The 20,062-nt window shown below is 40.6% G+C and overlaps 1 protein-coding gene across 2 annotated transcripts in view; it reads left to right on the forward strand.

Annotated features, from left to right (window-relative positions):
* SLC1A2 (solute carrier family 1 member 2) overlaps positions 1-12,319 on the forward strand; it is a 266,017-nt gene extending 253,698 nt beyond the window's left edge. For both annotated transcript variants that reach the window (XM_069221837.1, XM_069221836.1), the window contains one exon: positions 795-12,319. In XM_069221837.1, coding sequence (XP_069077938.1) covers positions 795-881 — 87 coding nt within the window. In that variant the 3' untranslated portion in view covers positions 882-12,319. The remainder of the gene's footprint in view (positions 1-794) is intronic.
* The last annotated feature ends 7,743 nt before the right edge of the window (positions 12,320-20,062 follow it).

Here is a 20,062-nt window from a genome sequence, read left to right on the forward strand (position 1 = left end):
AATCCTGAACAGCTCCTCCCTAATCTGACAAACAAATCCACATATGCAGGTATTGCACTTAGGAGCAGCAACCGCGGTACAATACGGCATTAGTAGGCATGTGCCTTGTGGCGCCACCACAAAGTAGTTGCAATTGCAACAAAAGGCACACATGCACTGGAGCGGCAACTTCTCGCCCTGATACTGCTGAAGGGGACCGTGCTAGGTCATCTTTTCTCAGATTGTCTCACTTTTAGAGGTGCAGCTCTGGTTCTCCTGAAGTTAACCGGTACAGGATGCAATGGGCAGGTCTGGACCTTTCTGCATTACTGCTACATCTTTAATGCATTAATAAAATTGTTTGGTAATGTGGCTGGAAAAAAAAAACAAGAGCTGAAAAGGGCTTGGCCAGATTGAAACTGAACCTTATCTCAGGGCATGACTAGAAATAGCTGCATTTATATATACCTTTCAAACACTGTGTGGAGTAGTCATCACCATTTTCTTGCTTTTCGGCACTTTAAAATGTTGAATTACAACTACAATTATGTATAACAAACAACCTGAACAAAACAGATTGTTCAATGTTTAACTGAGTTAAACATTTGATTTAAGAATATTGTTAATTATATAAGATAAGATTGTCATATCCTGAATTTTAGTTGCACAGTGTGCCTGTGCAACAGAATCCTGCTCCATGACAAGATAGGTTAGCTGTGATGCTCCTCCACATGACCTTTGACCTTTGACCCTAGTATAAAGAAAAAGTGCCTTAGGTTTTTTAAGAGTCCAAGGTTAACAAGCATTAATTTCAGGTCACTCTGGCAAACAACGGCAAGGCCGCCGACTACAACGCCATCGAGGAAGAACCGCTGGAAGTCGTGGAAACGAAAGACGTGTAAAGAGTCCCATGTCCCGTCCATCTACCAACCACTCCTGCAAAGCGAATGATAACTTATCAATCAAACACAAGCCTGTTGTGTCCAGAATACACAAAACTTTATCATTGTTGGGCCAGCCCAAGTGTGGAGATCTGGAGGAGATTTATTTAAATGTATCTTTGCCAAGTCGCATGAGGTTACGCCATGGTGAGTCACTGAAGTCTGTATGGTCTGTTATCTTGTGTTAGTGTAGTCCTGGTTGGCAGTGAAGAGATGCAATGTCACAGCTTCCCCTTCTAGTTCAGGAGGATTTTGCTCATTTTCTCAAAGAGAGAAGGGGCATGAGCAAAGTTATCATGGCTGTCTGAGACAAAACCTCTACATTTGGGAATTGAAATGTTCATTCCTCTGTATTTCCTAGTTGTTTGTTGGAACTTTTGGAGTAGAACAATGTATAAAAAAAAGGAAATTTCACCTGGTCAGGCAAATATTCAGCCCTGTTCTTATGCTGGCCTTTGTGCTTCATACACGCCATAATGCCTCGCAGATGCCATGTGTAGAATTTAATATAACTAAATGTTGAATGTTTTCAATGGTTGTGACATTCATGCGGGGGGGGGTCAAAAAATTGAAATTTTAGTCTCGAAATTTGCCTGTGCAGAATATACTTCAACAGGATGATTTGCGCTGAACTTGTATCATCAATGCTGGCATAAAGAAACTTTAAGTGGAAGGATTTTTAAAGTCACCCCTTCTTTTTTAACATTACATTGGTGGAGACAACGAAGGTAAGCCTGACAGAACAATTCTTGGTGTGTGCAAATAGAAAGCAAGAGACCTCCAGGACATAGAGAATGTAGGCTGCACATCCTTCGTGTACAAAAGAATCTTCAGAATGGCCGTCTGGCTCTTTTCAGACACTCAGGGTTCTAATACTTAGAGTATATGATATTCTCATGACAGTGTTCCACATTACCTATATGGAGCCTATAGCTCAATTTAATCTGCTAATGTGTTGTGATAATGTGTAGCTTTGCTGTTTATTGCAATTTTTATTTTTTGAAGATCTCACATTTTGGAACGAATGACAGGTTTATATTAATAAATACATATCGCTCATAAGATTACAATATGCTTTGAATTTTGGTATTCCTCAGAAGAGCCCCATGTTCTCTTCCCTGGAATGCCATTGAACAGCCCATTAAACACACTAAATGTTAAGGATATCCACATAAGACAAATTGGCATATACTTTGTCTGAATGGGCATCATTTATATAATGAGTTGTAGCCCTAAAAATGTTTCGGGGATCGAGCACTCTTGGGCTTTTGCTGGAAAGCCTCATCGTGAACAATATATTAAATTTAAGTCTTATTGAACACTGATGCTAAATAAACTTATTAGAAGTATTTTCCAGGATGGAGGTCCAGCACAGTTTCAGGAAATCAATCCTTGCTTATACTTCAGATATACGTAATTAAAGATTGTTTAACTTCCATTGCCATAATTAGCTGAGAATCCAAAGAAGACGTTTTGCATTTCTTCTTTAAGATTTGGTTGCTTTAGGTATTTTTAAATTGCCCCATTGTGAAATGAGCACAAGGAAAATCTAAAACCTTTTAAAATCCTTTCCCAGATAAAAACATCATGCTTTCTCAGGCTATCCTTTCAAAAGCACTTTAACTTTTTTGGGGTTTTAAATTTACATGCAGACAACTAACAAAATCCCTATTTTTATGCTGTTTTGTGGCAATAGTACCATCAGTTCTTAAGCAAGAACATTTTATATAACAGATACTTTTGAAAGATAATCATATATTACTTCATAATGGTATTATTCTTTTGTGGTGTATTTGTTTCATATTTTTGTTTTTTTTAAACGGCTTAACCTTATACTAGATTGCAAGACTGGCTTACACTATAATGATTTCAGATATAGGTTCAATGTACTCATAATATCAGCTTGCAAGCTGTAACCATTTATCACCAGCAGAACTCTGAGATTTCCAGATATCTTTATCCTAAAGAAAACATCCCTTCTGCTTTGAATGCATGCTGACACTCTCCGGAATTGCCTCACAACAGACATTAGCCATACGATCGACTGCTTGATCTAAGAAAAAAACGTATGTGATTGTTTCACATCTTCGGTTAGCTCTTTCTAACTGAATGTGTGTTAGCCATCAGTGCACTAAGGCCTTCTAATCACAAACTAGGCACTGTATGTACATATTAACCTCCTCCTCCTGTAACGCTGAGCCAACTGGCTGCAGAGCTTTGGAAAAGCATCGTAGGTGACTTTTCAAATCCTCTCTGTTTTCCAGAACCCTCTTCTGAATACTGTTATGAGCCTTGAAGCACTAAAGTAAGAAAATTGAAAGTTATCCACCCTACGGTTGGCTAAAACTTCTTATTACTATATAGGACACATTTTAGCCCTGCAAAATATGCCAATGAAAACCACAGAAATAGTCCATCTGACTCATATAGGTTTGACCTCCAATAGACCACTTCTTTGATAATCCCCTGGCCCATGACTGATATATATGGCATTTTATATATATATGTTCTTTTTTTGCTGCTTGTTATAGAGGTCTTCCACACTCAAGAGCAGGTGCTTTCTGGAGCAGTCAGGGAGCACCCCATAGCACAAATTCAGTAGCTGTTTTCTAGATTCTCAGGGAGTTTCAAGAGATACTGCATAGCATTCCAGAAGAAAGTGTTTAAGCATCATGGTTCAGCAAATTGTTCGAGTGGACGAGTGTCAGTTCACATTAGCTCAAGATCAAGCTGATTAACATTCATAGATGGCCTTTACTACTTTTGAGCTGTTTAGTTTCAGACTGTGAGGCATTGCACTCATTTAACAAAACCCCATAAATACATGGGCTTCCGTAATGAATTGCTACTTTCATGGTAACGGTCGAGTTAAAGACATTCTTATGTGAATTAACAGTCTCTCTTCACAGCTGCCAATGAAATACATGGTTACTTGTCCATGAAACTACTTGAAACTACACAAATCTTTATTTTCTCTTATCAGCGTAGGTGTCTCAATAGAGGTATTTGGTGCTTTCTTCTGATTCAGAAAAGCTCATCATTGTATGAAGTGTCAAGCATCATATGTCTCACTGGAAGCAAGCAGGTGGTCATGGATGTGAAGCATGTCCTTTTGGGGTGTGGCTGGCACCTGCGTGGCATTTTTCATATCAATAACAAGGTAGTATTCAGACACAATGGCAGTGATTGACACAATTAATATGTCAGACACCTCTGTCTGGAATAGAAGTGGGAGTAGGCCAAGAATGAAATAGGACTACAGTTACAGATGACAATGCCCGTCTTCCTTTTCAGATGATGTGTTTTCCTTGTGGCTCAATTTTCAGTGTTAAAAAGCAAGTGTTAAGAAAAATAGGCAGGGCATGGCCACCTGATCTACACGCTTGCTGCTCTAGCACATAATGAGACATTGCCATGGCTACTGCTCCTGTACATGTTATGAAAACCAGTCTATTCAAACATATGACCTACCCCACTGCTAATTCATATTCCCTGTTGAAGAAAAACAATGAATCAACTTCCGCATCTGATGCACTGAATGCTGAAGGAACTAACTTGCAGTGCAATGCGTATCCCGTTCCTGCTCACTGGCGGCTCTCCAGTGCGATCACTGAGCGTATTGATTCATTTCTAATGCAGTCTTTTTTGGCTCTTACCTACTAACTCTGATCGAGAATTCCTTACAAATGTTTAAGGAACAAATTCTGAAGTTTTCTCATCCACCACAAAGCGTGTATAGTAAGTACTTCCAGACTCACTTTGCACAGTCACTGTCTGCTCTGAAGCCAGAGCAGTTTACACATCCTTGACCTTTTCTTAGTGGTCCTCTCTCCCATTGTTCACCTTAAATATTTCCTTATTCAAGCAAACAGTTTCACATTGACCACACTGGTGGAGAAGGAAGATGCAGGCATTCATTATGATGCACAAGATAGACTGAGTTATTTTTTAACTGCAGAGTTTGCTTTTTCAGGTCTGATGTCATGACCCGAGCAATTACATCTCACAAAAAAATCTTTCTTCTTGTACTGTATTTAATCCATTGGAGGTATTGAATGGTTCCATTCTATCCACTTGCTACGCCCATCTTTCACTCTATATGTGTGCAGTTCTTGGCATATCCCTCTGAAGGACTTATGGGTCAAGACATGTACTATTCAGGTTCATAGGAAAATAGTACTTCTGTCCCTTCTCTCTGTATACACAAGCATTAACTATAATAATGTATTGATCACTGACTATCGGTGGCCTGAAAGATATTGATGCTGCTCAGAATAACGTATGTGCCAAATATTATATGCAATAAGTTATTGAGCACAATGGCTGGTTAAGCCAGTGTATGGGTCTGTTGTATAAAATGGTGGCCTAGGGCAGGGTTTCATGCTTCTACTGAACCCCCAGAGTACACCCATGGGACAAATATCTACAAAAGACTAGTCTTGAATCACAGTACGTACAGTTCCTTATTACACAGGAGCCAATATCTGTCCTCTTATACTTAATGTACGGAATATCAGTCACTCATCTAGAAATTTGAATACCATCAAACTGTTTCACCACCTCAGCTAAAATAGGTTTATATCAACAATATTTGCACTCAGCTTGAATTACTTTACATTGGCAAAGTTTGTAGCTATGTGGAGTTTTCGAGGCTCTCAAATGTGCCACGAAGAATGAAATACTGAGTTAACATTCTGAAATTTGAACTTCCAACTTTTACAATTTATACAAAATATATTATACTCTTGATAATTTTGAGAGTTGATGCCCAACTATGAAAGATCAACAAATCCATATTTCTTCCATAAAGAGTAAAGCGTGGTCACAGGTCAACATGCTGTCAATAATGTCTTGATGGCAATGTTTATGTCAGCTTTAGTGTTCACTTGCATTGGTCTGCCAGCAGCATCCCCAGCCAATGTTCTGGCAAGAAGGAGTTGGAGAACATTCAGGCCAAATGTTGTACAGTTGTTATCCTTCAGATACTTTGGATCTTGGCACTTTCTTCCCGAGTTTATATTTGCGGTATTAGAACAAATGTATAGATAGCAGCCCAACAGGTCCTATAAACAAGCTCTATTGGTGTTATACAATTGCTAACAATTTTAGCTCACATTCCATATACTGAACCACATATAGGCACTCTCTGTCACGGGGACCAATTTCTCTTCTGGGCTCTTGTTTCTAGCATCAAATAGATGAGAGATAGAAGAGTTTCTGCACTGACCATATCTTTGAAACAATTTCACTTTAGTTCTATATCTGCTTATTGCGTTTCAAAACAAACTATAAAAAGTTACTGTTTGTTTTTAGAGCTCTCTTTGTTGCTCTGTGTTAGGGACTGGCTTTTAATTGGTGTTTACAAATGCTTAGTTTTATAGTGCAGGGCTAATTAGTAGCAAAAGGAGTAAAAACAAAAAAAAGAAAGTCCTTAAAAATTCAAATAAACTTTATGTTTACAATGAAATGAAGATATGGGGTACTGTAGTGATCATATGAAATATTTTGGAGAGTTTTAGCTACCGTTCCTTCAAGTCTGTCGGAAATATAAGGTACAAGAAAACTTACTTTTTTTTTAGGACCAAATTTGTATTATTTTTCATTATGTTTGAAAACAGTGCAAGCAAACTTACTTTTTAGTACAATTTCGAATTACAGTTTAATTTGTATCTAATACCAGCAGTGGTTGCTAGGTATAAGCCTTCTGTTCCTCTGTGTTACCAAGCTCAAGTAATGTCCTCATGTTTAATAGGTGCTTTCTCCATACCCATATTCAAGCTGTAGTAAGAGTGAGTTCATCTTCCATGATGGCTTGTGTGGAGCTAATTACTTCCCAGAACACTCAAGCTATCTTCTAAAATTGTTATAATGACGTTACAGCTTTAACTTCTATTATTTTCTTGCGCTTTCACAAGACAGAAAACTATTAATCTTTTCACGTGGAAAAATGTCTAAACCAATTCTATGGTCATTCATTTTTTAGTGTATGTAGACCACTCTGGCTCTAATCTGACTTACAATCAGTAATGATTTTGTCATGTGTGTTTTGCATTAGTCTTTCTACTATTTCAATGTGAATTCTGAACATGTGTTTACAAACGTTTTGTTTTATATAGTGTGGGCTACGAGCTTTGCAAACATTGTCAGCATTGTGACTTGTCTGATGTTCCTAAGTAGCCATTTCTTAGAATGTGTGCCATTGAGTAACAAGCATCCTGTATGTAGCTTATCACTGCCCAATTATGTTGTCTAACAAACAATGTACTGTATACATATCAGGTTAATTAAGTAATGTGAACTGTTCTTATTAGAGTGCATGATAAGAAAATTCTGCATAGGTGCTATAACCCATGCAATATAGTTTGTGTAATCAATCGTAGAGTTTTTGATGCAGTTTGTATGCATTTGTACCGTTTTCCAGATATCCGGAACAACTGCAGTGTAGCTTGAACTGAACTGCTCAGTATCTGTAATTTGCAGACCAACTTTAATCTCTAACCCTATTTTCAATGGCACAATTATGGAGAGAGGGAACAAGTTCTTTAATTGATCCTTGATGGACACACAGAAAGACTTGCTATATGATGTTGAAGTAGTGGAGGTCAATTGCCATTTGACCAGCCAGGGTATGTGACCTCAGTCGAGCATTAACGGAAGCGCACAAGTACACTCGCATGTTTTTTTACAAATTGTAGTGTATTTTTACAAATGTCCTTAAATGCTGGAGTTTGCTATGAATCCGTACAGATATCTTCTAATATGCTAACTGATCCGTTAAACCTCTATACCCAGAGGATCTGCGTATGCTCTTTTTCTTTGTCGACTTTGAGCCTGGATGGTCCAGGACAATATTTGTACTACTGCCTTCAAAAAACTGGACCAGGTTAAAAAGACAAGTATGGGACCACTAGGGAGTTTGATTGAAATATGCCTTTCTGCCTTTTTTGCAGCTTGTATTTGACCAAGCAGTATTTTTTTTAACAGAAAAAGTGTTTTTTTATTTGTTTTTATTTTTTACATTCGGTTCCATCTGGGAGATTACCTGCTGGAATGAAATTTTGAAAATGAGAGAGTCTACCTTGGGCATAATCATAGACACTCAGTTCATGGTACTGAAGCAAGTAGCAGTGAAGGAACGACATGGGGAGTGGAAATCTGGTTACAACACAAAATGATACCACCTGTAGAACAAAAATGTGACTGTGCTGAGCCACGGTAGCTCTACAGTCATTACATAGGATTACAACTAAGGAGAATATTCTTTTGGGAAAAGGTCAGTTCTCCTTTGAAGAACTCTTACAGGCAAATATACACAGAGAAGCACAAATTATGTCCATCTGTATTCGACAATGGGAACTGATTGTTGGTACGATGTGGCTATTGATTGTTCTGTGGTGAACAATTCATCTGGCCTTTATTCAAAATGGCGGCGCCTCTCACAAAGCTACATTAATTTTAATTTTAGATGGTGCTATGTAGTCTGCTCATGATATAGCGCAGGGAAGCCTTCCGGTAGCCAGGCGCTCTATAAGCCTGCAACACAATTTAATACTGCACTCTGTCCAAATCTCACACAGATTCATGGGATGATTTGTCTAATTAGGTTAGTCAAACTCTTTTGACCATAGAAGGATGAATGGCTGAGTCTATGCTTAGTCTATGCGCTATCTTAGGGATTTGATACATTCTGAGGCTCCTCCTCCCATGCTGTATTCATAGTGACTGCAGTCTGTTTGGTACAAGAACTTGCTGGAGATGAAGGACCAGTGAAAGCTTTCTGAGCATGTTTTAAACTATGATTGGAAAGGAGAAACCAATTTCAATTGAGCATTCTCCCCCTATATTCATGCGCAGTGTTTGACAGTGTACCATGGGAAGGTTGTAAGTCAATCTTTCATAAACCAATAAACAGAGGCAATAATCGTTCATCTAAAATGACCAACATGTAGCTGATTTTCCATCGCTGCTACCTGCTAAGAAGTTATGTCTGGTAATCTCTTAAATGGAGCAGAACTTTCTAATGGAAGATTTCTGAGAAGTATCAATAGGTATAGAAGCATGGAGTTCTGAACAAAATGTTGACACTTAGTGTACGCATGAAGAAAAAGTGCCTCTCTGCACTTGGTATATAGATAATGTAGCTATTAATGTGTAATTTCAGTGAAATTGTGTTCTTTAGATGTTTTTTGCTGTGCATTCAAAATCAGTAGTAGCTTTGACCGTGGTCATAAAAAACAATGTTTTGTTGATATTTGTGAAAATAGTTACATAGGTGTAGAATTTCTTGTACGTTGACGCGTTTGATTGAATATCTCCTTCTAACAATTGTATTCCAGGGACACCACGTATGCAGCCAACATGTACATATGTTAACTTTTGTTTGAAAGTCTCTCAACAACACTGTTTGTGATGTTTCAATGGGTTTCTTTTCTAGAAGTGATTCACCCATCTTGGTGCTCGCTGTGAATGTAAATGCGAATCCTGAACTGTTTCAGGACAAAAAGTATATAAGATTTAAGGAAACGGTGGCACAAGCCAAAATGTAAACGTTATATATCAGTTGGGGATGCTCGAGTTGTAATGAAATAGTCCTAGTATTAAGTAGCACAAGGATGTTTGGAAGATGTTAATCTTTAGCCATCTTCAAACGACTATGTGCCCCTGCAACCTCCCTTACTTAAAACACAAGCACTCCTATTTGTATTTGCAGAATATGATGGCTTTCACATTGAAGCACATAAAAGAAAGCACAGACTTTAAAGCACACTCCTTATAGCACATACAACCCAAGCACTCTTTGAATAGTTACTACTTGAAAGTGGACCTATGTTACTTTAGTCCGCAATGTATGGACTAGCAACCCCATCAAGCAAATATTGGCTGCTCTCTCTTTACCTTAAAAGTATCTTTGCAGAAGTAGGTCTCTTACATCAAATCAATTAGATTAAGTTGTTTTTTATCTAGTTACTAATACTAGTTCTGCTAATAGAACATCTGTTATGTTTACTACTGAGAACTCTTTTCAAAGTACTAGCAACAAAGCACAAAGTGTGGAGGTGCCAGCAGGACTACTGCTGGGACCACTACCATAGCTGCTTCCAGTGTTGATTTCTACTACTGGTATTACTAAAACTGATCCTACTACAAGTACATTAAATGCTACAATCAAACCACTACTAGTGCTAATATTACATTTACTATTTTTAGCTGCTGTTGCCACTAGGAATAATATTAGTTACTTCCTTGATGAGTATTTCACTGAAGGAAATGGATTTAATGTACAATGTAGTTAGTAAATGAGTTTGAAGTCGAATTTGAGTCAAGTTTCAGATGTTCTACTTCCTTCTAGAAGGTCAGAGCATGTTATGCTCACTGTGTGGACACCCCCTGGCTCCCCGAATTGACCTATTCCACTTCCCATGCATTGTAAGAGCACAAGATCCGGTAGACTTGGTTCCCACATTACCCAACGGGCAGTGCGCTAGGAGGGCGTGGGAGATGAGCATCTTGAATAAAGGCACAAAAGAAAAGCACAATATCTGCATCCCCAAAAGGCATCCTAGAATAATACTACAATTAATACTGCAGCGGAAACAATGCATATGTGTGGTATTTTGTGAAGGTTTGACCGTGTGCACAAATGAAGCCCTTTACTAAGTGTGGTGCTCTGTCACCTTAAACCCTCAGTACGCATATTGGATTCTGATTGGTCAGCTGACAGTCTCTAGTGTGCAGCGCAGGCTAGGAAATTACAACATCTTTGGAGCTTTTAAAACAACTACAAAGTTGTTTTTTAAATTTTAAAGGGACTGGGAGTAAAATTATAGCTGAACTGATATCTTCACTGATGTCTGCTTCCCACAGCAGACCTACCCTTACCTTGATATCCACTTGTCCTGATCAGTACACATTCTACTGACACAGAACCCCAGTACTAGAGTGGGTGGCTAGGTACAAAGTGCTGGTGCTTTACTTCTCATATCTTTGGAGTATTAACCTTGAGCAAAATCTCTCAGGTCTGTTTCTTTTGCTGGTACCAAATCCCGCAGAGAGAGCTGGTTGGCCATCTCATTGGTAATTTCTGGTGATGTCATTGGTAATTCAAATATTTGTCTGCTTCTTTCATTCATCTATTGGGTGGATAGAGAAAATGCCTCTTTTTATCTAGACAAATGAAACAGCATGTGTCTGAGCATGCTCGCCTCGTCCCATAAGGCTAATGCCACGCGAGCGTGGCGGCCCCCTACAGGCCTACAATGGAAATGAGTGAGCCACTTTTTATTGCTAACAATGCCTGCTGGTACCTAGACCCCGCCCCCTCGACACTATACAAGAGTCCCTAAATATTAAGCAGTGAGACTGCTAAGCCCTCTCTATACATATCTTGGGAGGACTTTGTCTTTCCCACTAATTCCAGAGTTCGGTAAACTTTACGTTATCATTTCCATCCGTACACCAGCAGGGGCATGCACAGGTGTCTGAATAATCTAGCTCACTTGTAATGGGCACCTTAGCAACTCTGTGCAGACATTCCAAAAGAGGAAAAGGCTTCTCTGCATCCTTTATGATATGGATGCCTCAGCTCCCAGAGGCCGCCTAATATCAGCGCTATGAACTGAACTCAGAACGATATGGGGAGATCACCCTCATTTCGATTGCTGGACATCTCCTGTTTCGACTCAGGTGAATATTTCATACCAGAATTAATATTAAGACACCAATGCCAGTGTGTCAGAGTTTTAAATTAAGTACCCACCCGCGTCCCTTGAATTGCTTGGCACATACTTGCACAATACATCAAATAGAAAATCTGGTAATTGTCAAAGCACATTAGTCTAAATTCCCATCAACTTAAAAGGATGCTGTACTTTCTTATAGAGTGGGAACCCTGCACACACACATTCAGCTTAAGTGCGAGTCCCCAGTCCTGAAATATGTTCCTTTTAGAACATTGTGATTTTATTTTATAATCTGAAAAAGTAACCTAGTGATTTTCCAATACTAAACATCAAACTTACCGTTTCCTTAACTCTATGTATCTCATCTGAAAGATGAAGTGAAGTATGTTTAGCACATTTGTACTAAAGACTTTAAAAAAAGAACAAAAAGTTGAAAAAATAAGTCTTTTTTTTCAGGTTGTTCCTTGTTTCCTCTAATAGAAAATGCCTTTTTCTGTACCCCTCATTTTCAGAGTTCCTCATCTCTACAGAATTTTGGTTTTATTCTAGAAGAATGTGTTCATGTTTTCTTACTGTGTGAAATTATTTTTTTGTGTAACTCATGTATAAAACTCGAAATTCTTATATATGACTGGAATAATCGGTGAAAAACATGTGAATATAATATTTCAATAAATGTTGTAACTTTTATGTACATATCAATAAATGTGTCTTCATATTTTACCTAATTTGGTTTTTGTTAATGAGTGTTTTGCATAATATATAGTCAGCTAAACAGCAAATGTAAAGCTGGAGACCACGCAGGATAAAGTTACAGGACTAGTCAGAGTCCGAGTTCTTGGAGAAGATAGAGGCATCAGGAGAGTTGGGACAACAGATGAACTTTTTACATTAACCATAAACATGTGGGATAGACAGAGATGCTATCTGAAGAGTTATAAAGGAAGTGAGCTCAATGAGTTGTCTTTTGGCTCTACCAGTCAGTTACTCAGCTCAGAAGGCCACCTATAAAGTGTATGATGGAAATAATACTGGGTGAAATTAATTTAAACATTACCTGATTTTGCCTTTATTGTCAGCTTAATGTACCAACAGCCATAGAGACTTTTTCTGTGTTGGAAACTAGAGTCACTGCATAGTTTGACACCCATGCAAAGTTTTATCTTTGCTCATGTAGGCTATGGAAATACAACACACTGAAATATATTTGTAAGAACAGAATGATGCTTAGGATAAGAATATTTAAACACAGTAACCTAGGCAGACACATATCGTAACACTTGTAATGCAAGTCTGTCTGTGACAGTGTTCTGTTAAAGGTTCAGTACTAGAAAGTCTGTGTCCCTCAAAATATATAGAAGATGTTTTGTTGAAAAATATGAAGTAAACATCAAAAGAACAAGTGCAGTGCTAAAAAGGGAACTAAAACCTGCAAAAACAGGTGAGATTAAAGCAAGACTATAGCGAAATAACTGTGTGCATGAGAAAATCAATGTAGAATATCAATAGAATAAAATGAAAATGAATGAGCTTTCACATCAAAATGAATCAGCTCTCACAAAAATCAAAACAGGTTTGAGAATCCAGAAGCAATATCAACTAACATTATTCTTTGAATTTTTAATAAGGAAAGACTAGTAACACTCTCACATAAAACAAGGGATGTTTTCAAGTCTCGTTGAGCGTAATGCATATAGCCTTAGAACCTGCCGTAGCGGGCTCTACCGGCTATTAAAGGCCCGCTCCCCGCGTTAAATGCCCGAGCCGAAGGCGAGGGCATTTAACAAGGGAGAGGGACTTTAATAGCCGGTAGAGCCCGCTACGGCGGGTTCTAAGGCTATTAGAACATTCTGCAACACAGGGCAGAATGTTCTATTAAAAAAAAAAATGTTCACGGAGCCAGAGGGGATTAAAATCCCCTCGGGCTCCGTGAGGCTTTGTTCACAGCTGTTGTGAACAAAGCAAACATTGGAATGTTGGTGCTGCGGGCTTTTACCGGCCAGTAAAAGCCCGCAGCACTCCATTGTTTTCAATGGAGCCCCCAGCATTCCAATGTTCTAATGTAGGTTTAATCATCACCTGCACTCGCATTGAAGGGATTCCTGTGATTGGGCATAAACAAGTCTGACACCATCAGCCGACGTGTTTCGCTCTCGCTAGGAGTATCACTACATAGTTCACATCATCTGAATTGTTTGTGCCTTGGAAAAGTCCTTCATAAATAGGTAAGCCCTTACTTTCTGCAAGTATGGAATGTCTCTGGGTATGATCATCTAATCACTGCAAGGAGGGTGCTCGGTACCTTTGCGTACTACTTAAATTAATTCCACATACGAAAGAGAGCATTAGTCCAGACATTTTAAAAGTAAAGACAACCTGTAGTTGGGAGGAATTATAGGCAATGCACATTGGTGAATACCTAGGAGCATAACAGGATACTATTAATCAATGCTTGGTAAATTTAGATTCAGATCTGGCAAGTCATAACAGGAATCCAACGTGTTCCAACTATAACACCAACAAATCATACAATTGAAATAATACATGCCTTTATTGTGAGTAATTGTCCTGATTTACATCATAAATAAAACCCACTTCATGTGAAGACCTGAGCAGTGTGCATCAGAATCAATCATGATCAACCGTGTATACAGAGCCCTTTAAAGTAACCCTTAGATTCACAATAGTTGGCATGCAGACCAGCAGGCAATCTAGAAGATACACAGTGAGGGGTACCGCAGCACAAGAGAAAACCGTGGACACCTCCAAGTAACTGTTTGGAACCAGGCACCACCTAGTAAGTCCGGTATGTTCAGCAACTTTATGCAGTATCAGAAAAACTACATTATAAACATAGACGCTGGCATGGACGGTAACTTGTGGTACTCCGAATACAAAGGTAAGGATTAAAAGAGCCAACACAGGTATGAAATTCACAAAAGATTATGCAGACAGTAGGATTTGACGACTCGCGGTGATTCCAATGGATCTCTTGATTTTAGAGGCAAGACAGCACCCAGAGGCCATCGATACTGCGTCCATCAGGCCTTCACCAAGAGTGACCCAACACAGGTGATGTTTGATTTTGCTGATAAAGAGTACTTAGTTATACTTGTTCCTTGTTTGCTATCCTTCCTCCTGGTACTGCCCTTTGAGTAAAATTTATGCCGGCCTCTCTACACAGGAACTAGTCCCCATTTCTACCGGAAGGACTGTCTTCATGATCTGACCACCTTCTGGTCCTAGGTTTGCAATGTGACACCTAGAGATGTATTACAGGTAGGGAGCTCTGCCCCTGTTTCCTCCGCTGCACACCTTTGCCTAGGTGTGCCAGATGCAAACAGGGACAGTGGGTGCTATTACATACAAAGCGTTGCTCTTATGGCAACCGCAAACTTATTGCTGCCCTGTAGGTGGCGCATTAGTGAAAGACTGAGCGGTTCTTTCAAGCAGCTGATCTATCTTTCAAAGTGATTGCACCACTCAGACTGCACTTTGGGGGAGGACAGAGATCTCCATGCAGGTGGGTAAAGTGAGTAACTGCACCTTCGTGCAAAGGGATGTCTGGTGGCTCTCTCGGGCCTCTTGTCTCCCCCTTTCAGAGGGCGTCCACCCATGATCTGAACTTTGAACCAATGGGTACACCACACAGTCAAGTGCGCATGTTGCAACCATCTTTAACAGGTAGATGAAGCTCTGCTGGGATCCATTGTCCTGTGGGCTTTCCATCTCTCTGTTGATGCTGAGAAATGTGTAGGAGAATAGAAGTGGTAGAATAAATACTAAAGTGCCAACCAGTGCCTAACTTGTCAAGAAATAAGTGCCAGGTCCCTCGTGAGCAGACCACCGCAGCTTTCACCACCCATTGCCCCTGCCAGCGCTGCTGATGACTGTACCAATGCAACTACTAATCATAACACTCCCACAAGGGGGCAATTCTGAGTGTCCCTGGCCCCCAAAGCTATCAGGCATTAGTAATTTTTAATGCCTATTGAATTACTAAATAACTGTTGTTGTGCTCATCTCGAACTCCCCCCAACAGGGCCACCATGTGAATAGTAACGGTGTTCACAATTAAGTGCTGGTGCATAGCACCGGAAACCACAGGCTCAAATTAAACACTGGTGCCAACACATTTGTTCTGTTACGAACAAGAATAATCTTACTAGTACAGTTTTAAATAACTTTACAAATTATGATTTGTTGTGGCGGATTCAAAAATCCTTCTGCACAGATAGGTTATGTTTAGGTTCACAAAAAGTGCCATCTCAGAAAGTACATCATAGGCCTTTATATGTAGAACTAAGATCTGTGTACATTTACAGTAGAAGGAACTTACATACGTTGTGGTTGGCATAGGAACATGTGCACACAATAGAGTGACAGCTGTTGTCCAATATTTGTGCCAGAGCAGTTTGAGACTGCCAGAGCCTTGCTGAGCACAGTGTTAAATAGGTAAATAAAAGACTCCAAAGTGTTTCCATGTTGGCAACAGAACAGTGTAAGATTGTGGGACCTCTGATGTGCACAGTGTTACATCAGCACAGACTCAACGATCCAACAGCGTTTTCATGTTGGCACTAGAAAGAGTGTGAGACTATGGGACCTCTGGTACACACAATATTACAACAGTACAAACTAGGCCTCCAACAATGTTTCCATGTTGGCACTAGAACCGGTGAAACAGGGAGACCTCCAATGGGCACAGTGTTATATCAGTACAGGCCATGTCTCCAACAGTGTTTCAGAGTAGGCACTAGAACAGTGTGAAATTGTGGGATGTCTGATGGGCACAGCACTCTACAGACCAGGCCTCCCACAGTGTTTATATGATGGTATCCTGAACAATGTTATATTGTGAGACCTCTGAGAGACACACAGTTACATCACTACCAACTAGGCCCCCAACAGCATTTCCATGAAGGAGCTGCAACAGTATGTCATACTGGGATCTCTGATGGGCACACTCTTATATGGGTACAGACTAGACCTTCAAGTGTATATCCATGTATGCACCAGGACAATGTGAGGTATGAAGATGTCTGATGGGCACAGTCCGTACATGAGTACATCTAATTGTCCATCCATTTATTTACCAGGATAGGGTGAGATGGATTATGAGACCTCTGATGGTAACAGTGATAAAATGGTACAGACTAGACCTATAGGTGTGTATCCATATATGCACTAGGACAATGTGAGGTATGAAGATCTCTGATGGGCACAGTCTTTCATGGGTACATACGAGATCTCCAACCTTCCACCCATATAAGCATTAGCACAGTGCAAATTTGTGGGGCCACATGGGCACAGAATTTACCTCCAACTGTGTGCCAATATATGTACTCAACAGTGTGAGGGAGACGGATTGCTGATGGTCTACGTCTTACAAGGGCACAGAGTAGACCTCCTACAGACCTTCCATGAGGACAGTGTAAGGTCAGAGTATCTATGATGGCCACAGTATTTCATGGGTACAAACTAGGCCTCAAATTGTGCTTCCATGTCGCTCCGTAGGACCGGATTTGATGCTGTACTGGATCCAGCAATACCTCGATCCCCCACTCCGTGCACCAGCTTGTTTCCTCATTTTCACAAGGTACTAAACCTGGGGGTCCATGAGACTCCATGACCGGTGCCCTTGGCCAATTCTGGATCAGGGTGACTCAGTGGCAGTGATACATCTAAATCTGAGTGCACTCTTTGACACCATGTCTCATCCCACCCTGATTCAAAGACTGGAGGAGGCTGGAGGAAGCTGGGATATCTGGAATTGCACTTATATGGCTTGCCTCTTTTCTCAAAAAACTAAAGTTTGTGAAGAGACCATGCTCTCTGAAACTTACGTTGTGAAATGTGGGTTCCTCAGGTGTCCTCATGAAGCTCCACGTTGTTTAACTTGTATGTTCTTCCTCTTGCTGAGATTGTTCGAGCCCACGCTTTTCAATTATGTCTTATGCAGACGACACACCGATCATCATCTCTCTTACTCCTCATTTAGAAAAGACTTCTAACCTATTCAATAAATGTTTAAAGCAGGAAATAGATTGGATGTCTGCAAGTACCCTAAAATTAAATAGAGAAAGGATGGAAGTGCTGGTGGTCAGCAATAACTCATCTCACTGGCTGGAATTAGGCTGGTCTGATAACTTAGACACCCAGCACTGACCTAAATCGGAGGTCAAGAGTTTAGGATTTTGGATTGACAACAATTGGATTGAGGTGCAGGTCAGGAAATTGACATCAAGTTGTTTCAGCCTACCTATGATACTGAGACAATTGTTAAGATGGTTACCAGCACCCTCACAGAGAGTGGTACTACAGGACCTGGTAATTTCATGTCTAGATTATGGAAACTCTATATATGTGGAGTCCCAAATCGGTGCTGAAAGACTCCAAGTGATTTAAAATGCTGCAGCCCGGATTCTGCTAGAACTTCCTAAACATCAGGTGGCAGTAGCATCTTTGGCGTCTTAGCACCGGCTTCCAGTGCACAACAGAATCCAGTCCAAGACACTTTGTCTTGCTCACCAAGTAATGTATAAGAATGGGCTGTGACTGATACAGGGACTATTACACCACTGCAGCCCTAGGAGAACATTGCGTTCCACCAATCAGAGGTGGTTTGTGGTCCCTACGATCAAGAAGTCTAGGGGCGGGGGATGCTTATTGGCCTTCCTAGTTCCCAAGCTCTGGAATGCTCTTCTGGCAGAGATGAGAAATATTGAATCCGAGCTGTGTTTTAGGAAATGCTTGAAGACTGACCTCTTTAATTAGTTTTGTGCCCTGGTCAGCAGTGGTGAAGTGCCCAGAGTACCAAAAACCAACAAAAACAAAGTCCAGCACACAGTCACAGCATAGGAAGCAGAGACAAAAAGACAGGGAAGACTACGCCAAGGATGCCAGGTCTAACAATGAGCAAAATTGAATGTTGCAGCATCATGTGGCAAAGGAGGCTAATGAGACATTGTTGACCCACTTCTCCATCTTCACATCTACATTTCAAGAACTGCTTGTCTTGATGGGGATGTGAGCACCGTGGGATGTGAACACCATGGAAAGGACACAACTCTGAAGTCATTTCTGCTGCCATCTCATCTGACTAGGACAGCTCTGGAAACGCTGCCATTCATGGACAGAGAACCCCTTCAGAGGTCCCTCATGAGTAGGGTGACAACACCTAGTGAATGGGTCTCTCTTAGGTATTTGGTTTCCAAAGATGAACCCCTGCTTTAGCGTTCTGTGTTCAGATCTCCGGAAAAAGAAGACGGGCGGGACACCAAGTTATGTTCGATCTGCCTTCACAGATTATTTTTGCACCCACTTGGCTCAAGCTATAGACATTGGAGATAATTCTTAAAAAAATGTATGTACCAATGACGCGCTACTTCATATTTCATTGCACAGCAGAGGTGAGTGGCAGCCGTGTTACTGGTAATGTCAAGACGACTCCAGTTTCTTCTGCAAAACTGGCAGAGATAGTTCACTAAGTGAATCCCATTGCAAGCTCGCATATTACCTAGTTTCCTGTCCGAAGAGGCATAAAGGTCCTTCTGCAGGTCATTCTACTCTTTGGTTACAGATGAAGGTTGAAGAATAGGATAGGTGGTTTACAACCTTACGAAGTACAACAGAGTAAGTTCTCTATGTTGCTAGTAGGACACGGTTGGCACCTACTTGCATCTTGATGGATTCTGGTATAGAGGTTGAAACAGGGTCACCTTTAGTGCCGGTGGCGCCCAGTGTGACAATCTTTCTTGGCGCCCACCATTACCTGCTCCTCAGATTCCCTCACTACCACCCTGCAAAAGTGCCCCTCATCTCTCCATAGCCCCTCTCCCACATACATTTCATCCTTTAAAGTGCTGGGAAAGGCTAGCTTTACTAATCCACTCAGCTATCCACATAAGACACAAATCTGTTCTATGCAGCAGGCACATTAACCCTCTGCGCTACTTTATGGCGAGTAAAAACTGCAACTAGACAAAACTCTAATCTCTCTCTCTCTCTCTCTCTAGCTGGAACATTAATCACAAGAGCTTTCTTGACAGTTTAATTGCTGCCTGAAAGCTGGACGCACAAGGAACTCTGCAGCAGGTGCTGTTAAATCATAATTTATTGCTTAACACAGTCCCCCCTTCATGAGGTCGTTGCACCACCTCCAAGTCAGCGTACAGTGCGGCCGCACCAGGCACACTGCCCTTAAGCCGGCCTGGTTTGAGAGGTCTGATTGGTGTTAGTCCCTTTGACTTTTCATCAGGGGCGGCCCCTCCACCACGGAAGAAAAGTATTGCCCCGCTGCTGAAAGCAGAAAAATAAAGTGATAATAAAAGGATGTTATTATCACTTAATAATTGTTCTGCTTAGTTAGGGCAGGGCAGGACCAGCATCTTCTGTGTCAGCAGGTGGAGGAGGAGTGGTATGTGCACTTCTAAGTGTGCGTGTCAGTTTGGTTGGCCGTCT

This window comes from Pleurodeles waltl, chromosome 3_1 (assembly GCF_031143425.1).
Source record: "Pleurodeles waltl isolate 20211129_DDA chromosome 3_1, aPleWal1.hap1.20221129, whole genome shotgun sequence".
Classification (NCBI taxonomy): domain Eukaryota; kingdom Metazoa; phylum Chordata; class Amphibia; order Caudata; family Salamandridae; genus Pleurodeles; species Pleurodeles waltl.